The 10,636-nt window shown below is 51.1% G+C and overlaps 1 protein-coding gene across 4 annotated transcripts in view; it reads right to left on the bottom strand.

The window, feature by feature from the left end:
• Nucleotides 1-595: 595 nt before the first annotated feature.
• Snx29 (sorting nexin 29) overlaps nt 596-10,636 on the bottom strand; it is a 389,041-nt gene continuing 379,000 nt past the window's right edge. For all 4 annotated transcript variants that reach the window (XM_034506447.2, XM_076937433.1, XM_076937434.1 and 1 more), the window contains one exon: nt 596-4,498. In XM_034506447.2, coding sequence (XP_034362338.1) covers nt 4,366-4,498 — 133 coding nt within the window. In that variant the 3' untranslated portion in view covers nt 596-4,365. The remainder of the gene's footprint in view (nt 4,499-10,636) is intronic.

Here is a 10,636-nt window from a genome sequence, read left to right as displayed (position 1 = left end):
AGCAGGACTTGCCTTGCTGCCTGCTGTTAGACCCGTTCGCTGCCATCCTGATGCCATGAGAAGCGGTAAGTACAGCTGTTCAGGAAACATAGAAGGGGGCTGGAGAGATGGCTCAGTGGTTAAGAGCACTACTGACTGCTCTTCCAGAGGTCCTGAGTTCAATTCCCAGCAACCACATGGTGGCTTACAACCATCTTCAATGTATTCATATAAATGAAATAAATAAATCTTTAAAAAAAAAAAAAAAAAGGAAACATAGAAGGACTCAAAGGGAGCTCACATCTCTTCCTTTCTTAACTGTGTCTGGACTGTGTGGAAAGGAAGCTGACATGAGGATGGGATGAATTTTTTTTCTGTGTAAGATCATTATTCTATATTCTACTTTACCAAGATCAGTTGAATACTACAAGGGACTCCCGACATTTAATTCACACAAAGCTGTGTTAGCTGAGCCACATCTTGATGTGGGAGTGTCGCCTCAAGTGATAAGTGAACCTTCTAAACTTCAGAGGCTTCCTTGTGATGTGTGTATAGTTCATTGAGACCCCAGCTGTCAGTAAAGAACCTAGACAAAGGAACCACAGAGAAGACCGTCTGATGTAGAAAATGCCGTTTTAATCCCTCACTGAAAAGGCTTCTCTCAACCAGATTGTAACAAAATCCACAGCTTATTCCAAAAGAAAAATTTAATACAAGAGATTTTAGAAAATTAAACATATTTGTTTAAAAATTGTATTGTGTAAACCTTAACATAAGAGGGGAGTCGGGATAGCACGAGCTCAGATCTCTGGAGTGTTTGTACCCTCAGGCTCCAGGCGTAGTGCTGTAGCAGCCACAGAGACCTTTCCAGGGTGGATGGAGATAACTGCCCAGGGCTTCACTCCTCTGGGGGTCCCAGCTCTCAGGTCTTCTTCCCACGTGCTCAGCGCCCCTACAGCTCCTGTGCAAACCACTGTCATGTGTCCTATGTCCCAATTCTTGTTGGGTCTTCCCAATCTGTCCTACTGGTAAAAAAGAAAAACAAAAACAAGAAACAAACCTCTCTGTGGTCAAGTGGTCGCCTCTTGGTAGGGGGCAGAGCTGAACAGCTGCAGGATCAGGTGGTGGACAGATGTCTTCAGGGCAGGAGAACATGGCCCTGAGAAGTGAGCCCAAAGCCCCTACACAGCAGCCTCTCCAGCCCTGCCGCCATGCTCTCTGCCCTCCCCATCCACTGCCTAGACTTTACTTCAGACACATAATGGAGACCACGCATCACAGCAACAGGGCCTGAACTTTTTGGCACAGAAATATTAGACAAAATATACAGTGCTACAGTTGTGCAAAGTTAGCAAAACCAACCTAAACAGCAAACACTTAACTCTACCTTTAGTGAAAGAATGCACAATAGTTTGAAGAATGTTTGTTAAAATAGACCTTGTTCATAAGGAGGCACCTGCCTTCTGGTCCCAGCTCCCAGACCAGGACATGGCTCTGGGATGGGTAGCAATGTCTCTGATGGGAATGTTGAGCAATCGAGACTGTTATTGCCATGGGCGTGAGGCCGTTCCTTCTTGCATGCTTCCTTCCCAGACAATAGAGCAGGCAAGGGCAGGGCACCATGGTGAGACTGCCAGCTCCTGAGTCGTCCTGCTGGCAGAAGATCTGAGTCTCTCAAGAGTCCCTCAGCTGAGCATGTCCGGCGGGTGGATGCAGGTGCAGGTGCGGGCTGCCAATGTGAGGGAGTCTGGTGGTTGACCTGGGAGAGCAGGGCCCAGCCTCTCCTCAGGGGCCAGTTGTCTCTACAGGTTACACAGACAGATGGAGCTGGCACAGATGACACAGTAACCAAGGCCTAGAACACTGTGACTTGTCCTCAGGACATGTGAACTCACAGGAACAAAGTTTTAGCAGCCACAAGAATGCCAAGGCCAAGGTCAGGGTGTGGCTTAGGAAGCAGTCTCCTGAAGAACTGAGGTTGTATCATAGTGAGTGGGCCCGGCTCTGCATTCCCCTCTGGACTCTGGCTCTCAGATCTGGGAAGCATGGTGGGAACAGCCTTCCATCCCTGACCCCACCCTGCACTGCTCTGCCTGAATCCCAACATGCTCTTGTGAGGTATAAGATGGGCAACCTGGAACCAAGAGTTTGCTGGGGTTCTGTGGAAGCAGGGTGTGGGCAGGGATAGAGAGTGGCTCGCACCAGAGAGAGAGATTTTGTCTAGCACTTGCAAGGCCCTAGTCAATCCCCAAGATGGGGAAAAGGACTGGGTAAGAGGCAACCAAAGGGCCTACGAAGTCCCTGGAACCAAGCCTTCATGTTCACATTATGGCAGATTTGGCCAAGTTCCCCATAATTAATCCTAGAAATAAAGGCCTCAGGTCTTCCTGCCTGCCTGCCTGCCTGCCTGCCTGCCTGCCTGCCTGCCTGCCTGCCTGCCTGCCCGTCTTCCTTTTCCTTCCTTCCTTCCTTCCTTCCTTCCTTCCTTCCTTCCTTCCTTCCTTCCTTCCTTCTTCTCTCTGCTGGCGCTGAATGTGAAAGATGGTTGAGTGTGCTTTGTTTGCAGTGAGCGTGCCCAGACTCTTAGTGACACATGTTTAGGTCAGGTGCCCCAAAGACCTGGTGCTCAGGACCCATCTGTGGGAGCTGTGGAAGGTGTGGCAGGATCCTGTCTAACAGAACATGATAGAATATAAAGCATCCCCATGCTGAGTCCCCCAGCTCAGGAGGTGGGCTGGGGGCTGCCAACGCCTCATAGGGCCTTTTGGCATGCTTCAGTTTGCCCAACTGCAAACTGCATGCTGAACCCACACCCTGGGTGCGGTGTTTGTGTGGAGCCTGAAGCATCTTAGGCAGATACGAGAGAAACCATGTTGGCTTTCTGGGGCTGAGAAGCCTCTTGGATCTTCCCTTCCCAGCAAGCTAAAGAGGGTTCCCCTCCTTCCCCAGCTCCTGCCCCTGGCCATGAGGGAGGACAGGCATGCTCTGCCTCACCTGTGCACAGCCCACCTGTCTGCCCCAAGGTGCCCTCCAGAATTGGAGCTGTTCAGGCCTCTCCCTGCACTCTGAAGTCCCCTTTGGCTTCTAGGAGACTCCCCCCGAAGCTTTCCAAGGTGCCAGGAAAACTCTGCTTCCCCAAACCACTTGCCAAGGTCTAGCTTTGAGCTTCAGCCCTTCAAGTTCATGGTCAGGCTGCCTCCTACCACCACCTAAGTAGTCACCCCTTGGTAGACGCTACCTTGAACTCCTTCCTTGGCAGGCAGAGAAGTGCACACTGGTACGTGATCCCTCTGGCAAGCTCCTGCATACTGTATGAAGACAGCAAGGAGGTTCTTACCTAGGGAGACAGACCATCTCTAACAGTGGGCTCTTGACAATCAGGGGGACCCAGGCTTGATGTCAGAGGAAGGCAGAGCTGCAAAGCAGCTGGATCTTACTCCCCTCCATGCCTGCAAGCCCCGGACTCTAGGATGGGACCCTGAGACGAGAGCAATAGAATGACATCTTGTGGGGACACAGCATTCGGCTCTCACTGAGATGTTAGGGGACAGTTGGTGCTAAATACGTTCAGGGACCAATCATTCTCTTTTCAGTTATGGCATTGGGTCTGAGAGCCTACAGGGCCAGCCTTTCACAGCAATGTCCAGAGCCAAATCTCTAGTGACATGAGGTCACAGACTCCAATGTTTGGGCCAGAGTTTTTAGACTGCTGCTGAGGGCTGTGCTGAGGGTGGACTACTCCGGTTCGACTAGCTGTCCTTGCTGGGGCAGCCTCAGGTTTCCTATATGGATGGTGCTTCCTGGAGCCAGCATGAGGAGGGAAGAAGTTCCTCAAGGACCAGAGTCACTGCCAATGCCTTTGCTAGGCCACTAGATGGAGAAATCAGATCCATACTGCCGCATGGCAGTGCTACTGGGTGTCTAACCACCATAGAGGGAGCAGACAGGGGAGGAGACCCTATCCAACGGTGGCAGCAGGAAGTTGCATCAGGAAATTTAAGAATGTAACAGTCATTCTAGTTCCCATGTGGGAAAGCGTCATGGGTGGCATCTGAAGGATCCTTCTGCCATGTGTCGGGCATCTCAATCAGGAGTCTGGGCCCAGCCTGGTACCCACTGTCCTGTTGGCAGAACTGGAGGAGGTGACAACCATCCCTGGCCACCCTGAGGGTAGTGACAGTGTCCCCATCTGTGTCTGTCCAGTGAGCAATTCCTTGCTCTAAGGACAGAGACCCAGCAGCTAAAACTGACCAGTTTAATTGGGTGGCATGTGGCAGCAGGAAGGGTGTTCTCTGTGGGGACATGGTCATCCTGCCAAGGTGTCCAGGGCCAGCTGCCATGGCAAGGTTGAGCACGAAGTGGCCGGGGGCTGAGAGTCCACCGAGGTCAGAGGTCACCGCTTTGAGGCTCCACGTTGCGCACCACCTCCCTGGGGTGGCCTCGAGACAGCTTAGGGAAGCGGGAAACTACTTTGGGTCTACTGCTCTTGTTCAGTGGTTCTCCGGGTGGGGTGATGTCCCTGCAAGACAGGAGGAGATCTGGATGAAGTCAGAGCTTAAATGCAAACCACATCGACAAAGTCCTGCCTCCAGCTCACTCTCCAGAGAGACTGGCAGGCCTCACAGGTGCTGCCTGCAGGGCAGAACCTGGCAGCAAGTCTCCATCACCCAGCTGGGAAGAGGGCAATCCCAAAGCCCATGTGCTATTCAGTTGCTGGTGAGGGAGGAGACCTTGTTACTGCCCTAAGCTGTCTCACTCAGACCTGGGAAGCCCTGTCAGGTGGGAGGTGGGAACAGACTTACAAGACTATAGGTGGATGCTGAGCTGATACAGTTGGGGTCTTTTCTGGGCCCACAAAAGCGGTTCTCAGCCTCGGTGTGCTCCAGAGTCACCAGACTTCAAACAGTACTCAAGTCAAGCCGCAAGACTCATTTAGAGCTTGCTGAAAAGTCCAGGGCAGGAACCAGGAAGCAGATGAATCGAAGCGTCAATCAATACAAGAACAAATCCACTGAGGGTAGGGTAGGTTTTTGGTAGGCTGGCAAACTGTCTGAACTTTGTGATGCGATTTTGGTCTGTCTCTAGAGAAGACATGCAAGTCATGCTAGGAGCACTGAGTGCTCCACGGGATCTTCCTAGCAGCTGTACGATACTCTCTTCACTCCAGACGAGGTCTCACCTAGTAACAAAGCTCACTGTGGCTGGAAGCCAAGAGCTTGGCCAGCGGAGAAACCTTTTAGAGCAGGACAAGGCCAACGCACTCTGTGCCTGCACCACTCGCCTCAGGGCTCATTCCCAGTTAAATGTAGTGAGGACTTGAGCCTCTTTCCCAGGCTTCCTCCCAGAATGAGGCTATTAGAACAAGAATGTTCAGACAGAAGAAGGTGGCCCATAAAAAACACCTCTGCACTTTCCTTGGAAGGCAAAAGAGATGTGGCCGAAGAGACTGCTTCCTCTGTCTTCACTAGCTCAGCATTTCAGCCTCAAGCCTTCTTAAATGTGAAATCTTATTTCATTACTTCCTGGAATGGGTAACACAGAAAGTGGAGCAAATTTTAATGGAAAAGCAGAGGTAAGTGGCATGTGTGTGTCCCCCTAGCCTTGGCCTCCAGGAAGCAACCCCTTTTGTTCTGGACATACCTTTCTTGAGTTACCTACTGTATAGTGTGTGTGTGTGTGTGTGTGTGTGTGTGTGTGTGTGTGTGTGGTGTGACTTACTGCTTTGCTTGTTAATTCTACAAATGGAAAATATGCACCACACTGCCTTCTGCTTCTCATGCCAGTGATCCATCATCAAGCTTCTCTATCTGTTTCACAGCGATGGGGATGGCATCGAGGTAATGTAGAGGAAAGGTTCATCGTGGATGGGCTTGAGAGCCAGGAAGACGTTCCCCTGCCCTCCCAGGGCACTCTGCCCTGTTGTGTTCTGACCCTGGCCACAATAAGATTCTTCTGAGTTGAAACCAAATGGGCTCCCTAAGTTGTCTCTTCCAGGAGGGGCTCTGGCAGAGTTACTGTACATAGCCCAAGAGGAAACAGCCTGTGGGAGATCCATCAGAAGTACCAGATGTCCAGAAGAGGGACACCAATTACAACTGACTTCCTAGACACCAATGTTGTCCCCGAGGGCATGGTTTTGGAAGGTAGAGGACTCCCAGAAGTCATGGAAAGGTATCAAGCAGAGAAGACAGTGCACTCAAGGGCAGGGGAGCCAACCAGTGGGCACTGTGACACAGGCCACTGTAAACTTCCAACACGATTCTGTTCTCATGACTGCAGGAGTCCTGCCTCCAACAGGTGTCCTTTAGACATTAAGGTTGGATGACAAATGTTACATCCAGACAAAACTGCGCAGGGGCAAGAGGCCTACCTCTCTCGTGTGGACAGTGAGGGCAGACTGCTATGAGGTGTCCAAGAGGATTCTGAGGCCTTGCTTTCATGGATGACACTGACCTCTGCCCTTTGCCTTGTGGGATCACTGGATATTACTCTCCCTCAGGCCATACAGGGAATACCAGAAATCACAGAGCAGACAATCAGGCTCTTACAAACTAGTTTTTTTTAGATAAGGTCTCACTCTGTAGCCTTGTCTAGTCTGAACTCACAATGTAGACCAGGCTAGCTCCAAACACACAGATCCACCTGCCTCTGCATTCCCAGTACATGTGTCACCCCACTAGGCGCCAGCTGCGCTTTGAAGGCAGCTCTGCCTTCACTCTGCACCTGTTCATGCTAAGCCTCAAGAGGCAAACAGGGAGTGTTTGCGAACCAGGGGCAGCTAACTTAGCCTACCCTCTTCTAGGCCAAGGGCGCAGAGATTAAAGTCTGCTTTTACATCCTATTTCAGATCTCCAAGAAAGTATCTCAAGGTCTTCAGCCACTGTCCTAAACCTACAGCCACCTTAGATCTCAGGAACAGCTCACCCTTGAAGACACAGTGGGATCTAAAGCCAGATCAATTATCTCCTGGGAATTAGACTTCCTTGGGGCACCTTTACAGAATTCAGTAGTGATCATCCAGGCCACACCTTGCCCAGGACTGCTTAACAAGCAGGATTTCCCTGTGCCCAAGCTTAAGGGCTGCCTTTGTCTTGTAGAACCACTGGATATCCAAAGTAGTAATCCAGCAACTGCCAATGCTTACAGATGGCAATTGTGGTTAAAATCCTGCCCCACTTTTTACTCATTACTTTCTTCTTCCTCCTTTGAAGTGAGTGGCCAGGGCTCACATCTTCAACCTCCCAGAGCAGGACTCTGGTTATAGACCCGGACAGACATGGATCAGTACCTCACCTGATCCACCGACACATTCAGTTGTGTAGCATGAGGACAGAACACTTGCCTCAAGTGTACAATGCCCATTTCTAGCACTGTAAAAACCAAAGGAACCAGACCACCACCAGCAGCAAAACCAACCAACCAACCAACCAAACAAACAAACAAACAAACACCAAAGTTAGCAATATGCCTGCAGCCTGGCTCATCCCACAGCTCTTAACAGAGCAAACAAAGCAAGGACCTTCCTGTGTGCCCTAAGACACTGGCAAATACATCAGTGCCCTTAATTGTAATTGTGTGTGTGTGGGGGGGCACTAATGGCTGCAGTTACTCTGCAAAGGCACAAACCTGGGAACCCAGGCACAGATTCTTTGTTCTTCACTGGCCCGGGACAGAGGCTTTGTCACCATCTCCTATCTATAGGGCCTGCAGGACAGGACGAAACCCTGCAGCAGGGATGGCCCCATGCAAAGGACTCACAGCAAGGCAGGTGGGACTGCATCTAGCCCCACAGCTTGGTTCCCTACTTTCTGGCATCGGGAGCAGAGGAGGTTCAGGGCTTTTCTGAGGTCTCAGTGGGCCGTTCTAAAGGAGTACTAGTAGCACTGTTACAGATGTCTACAAGCAACAGTGTAGTGGCGCCTGGTCTCCAAAGCCTCTCTGCTCTACGGGCACATCTTCAGGGCACACTGCCATCAGCTCATCTGGCAGGCTCAGAGGTCACTGCAGTGGTACCTAACACAGTGGCCTCCATTTGCATCAAAAGAGACAAACCTCTGGGTACCTTAGTAGTCCAGCTGAGCTACAGCCATTGTCACATCAGGCTGCCTATCAGTCAGCAGGGGACACATCACACATCCAACAGAGATGTTGCCCCTCCTTTCATCCCCTGTTCAGACCCACTGACAGTGCTGAAGAGGTCTGAGGTCCAGAGGAGAGAACGCAGAGTTCAGAGAGGCCACATGAGTGTCAAAGCATCTAGGCTCTTACATTAGAAATGCCCCACCTCCTGTGCCCCGTTGGCCCTCTCCTGCCCGACACTCAGGGTCATCTTAGCAGCAGCCGCTTCTCAAGCACAGTGCAAACCCTGCCAGGCCTTGTTGTTTATGCCCCCTACCCACAGTTGGCTATACTTAGGATGAAGCCTTTGAGACCTTGAGTTACAAAGGCAGAAAATGGCCCTAGGGAAGACTTCCATTTGTGACAACACCTAATTGCATTGATGTTGCCACTGGCTTCACAGGCCAAGGGTTCAGCCCTAAATCAAGATGGGGATTCAGCTTAGGCTGAAGACAGTGGGCAGAGGTAACAGAGGATGAGGAGAGCCACCGCCTGGACCTGGGCCTGCACCAGCCCATCTAATATGCCACACGTCCAGTATCTAGACAAGCTGGACTGCATTTACTGGGCAGGCAGAGGAGGCACCATTCAGAGCCCACTCTAGAATCAGAGAGCAGGCTCCTCCTAGCTGGCAGTTGTATGCCTGGGTCACCTGCTTCCCACACAGAAGCGTCTATTTTCACCGGCAGGGAGGCAGGGAATCCTCTAGTCTGGAAGATTCCATGAACATTGTGCCTTCCCTGCTGGGCTGTGTCCCTCGGCTTCTAGGACCTGTCACTGGGGAGTGTGCTCCACACACCTCCTTCATGGGCTTCCCTTCACCTCCTGAAATCTTCCAGGTATAGCCACAAGTCCTCTCCTCTGAGCTACTCTGCCCTCAACAACACGGACAGCTCTTTAGTTTGTGCCTCCTCCAGACCTCTGTCCTTGGGTTCTGGATGCACCGCCTGCCCGATATGAATGTCCAAAGGCCTCTCAAAGCCCATCTCCTGCGTCTCCAAGTCACCATTTACTAAATGGCAACCCTCGTGCCAGCAATGTCGCCATACACTCTCCCAGCCACACCCAGACCTTCAAGACTGTGATCTGAACACACTAGGGGCTGACAGCTGCGCCCACCCCTCTCACCTCCCCAGAGTCATCTTGCTTCACCCTGGATGATCAAACTCCTCTCCAGGGTCTCCCATCCATTCCCTATACACAAGCTTTCTTCATGCTGGCGCTTCTGTTTACCATGAAGGGCCTTTGCTCCTGTGGTTTACTCTGCCTGGATCCGTCTCTGAGGGATACACACCGTGTCCCATTACCTTTGAGGGCTTCTCTAACCACAGTGACACATCCTTACCAGGCCTGTTCCCACTTGTCTCGGAAGCAATCACCAGCTGGGATGCACCCATCACCCCCAGGCTCCATGTGTCCCTAGCCTTGGTGGGGACTTGCCTTGCCTTAGCACTGACAGCATGCTTAGCATGTAGCAGGTGTACACCTGCCCTTGGTGGAGAGTAGCCGCTACTCTGGGCTGTGCTCCTGGCCAGCCTGGGCTACTACACTGACAGATTCTAGAGCAAGCTAAATGAGTCTGGTCTTCCTTTGAGTATTTGGACTAATTTGAACCCTTTGATTCTATAACTGTGTATGTGTGAAGTTTTCTCTTTTTTTTAAAGCAAGGAAGGTAGCTGCTTAAACATCTCTAATTTTCTCATCATGTTTTGTTCATTTTTTAGTCAAAACAGCAGTTTGAATCACAGCAGTCCTGTGGGTAATGAGAAATAAAGATTTTCCCTCTTGCTCGTGGTAATTGTTTATAATTACCAATCGATCAATCTAGTATTCATATCCCGTTCACTGTATCCTTCATGGGATTGAAAGGAAACATGGAATGCATGATTAGAGCACCTACTATGTGCCTTCCACACGCATGGCATCAGTGCTGCTGTCCAGTACATTTGTGTTAGCATCTCCTTGTTGCAGGTGCACGTGAAGATTTCAAGAGCAGCTCAGGACAGACTGAGGACTTGAGCCCACCATGGCCTCATTGTGTCCCATCCTATGCACTGAGATTGAGGGGCTGACCCCAAAAATCAGAGTCCTGAGAGAGGCCCACATCAGCCCTTCACTGTCAGACAGTAACTATCCAAGCTTGTTGCTGGGGTTCAGGCCTCTCTCAGATGTGACCTGTGCCAGAGAAAGCCCCCCTTCTCACTGCAATGGTCCAGCAGCCATGCATGGTCTGGGAACTACCAGAGGCAATGAGGACACCTGGCTGGGGACCTGAGGGCTCCCTCCAGGCTGCCCACAGTCCACATGGGTGAGAATCATGGGTCATCATTCTGAGGCTGCCCCTAGATGAACATAGTACCTCTTTCCCATCTGACATACTCCATCTGACACACTGCCATTTTGTTCTCTAATGGCAGGGAACGAGCCCCTCCAGGACCAGGACCTGAGCATGGAGTCTTACATCACTGAGGTCCAGGCCTGCAGCTGTCTGGCTATGTACTCAGTCAAGTCATGTCCCACAACAGGTTTTCCATTTTCT

This window comes from Arvicanthis niloticus, chromosome 6, assembly GCF_011762505.2.
Source record: "Arvicanthis niloticus isolate mArvNil1 chromosome 6, mArvNil1.pat.X, whole genome shotgun sequence".
Taxonomy (NCBI): Eukaryota; Metazoa; Chordata; class Mammalia; order Rodentia; family Muridae; genus Arvicanthis; species Arvicanthis niloticus.
The sequence above is the reverse complement of the archived record's forward strand: the minus strand, read 5'-3'. Positions and strand labels throughout refer to the sequence as shown.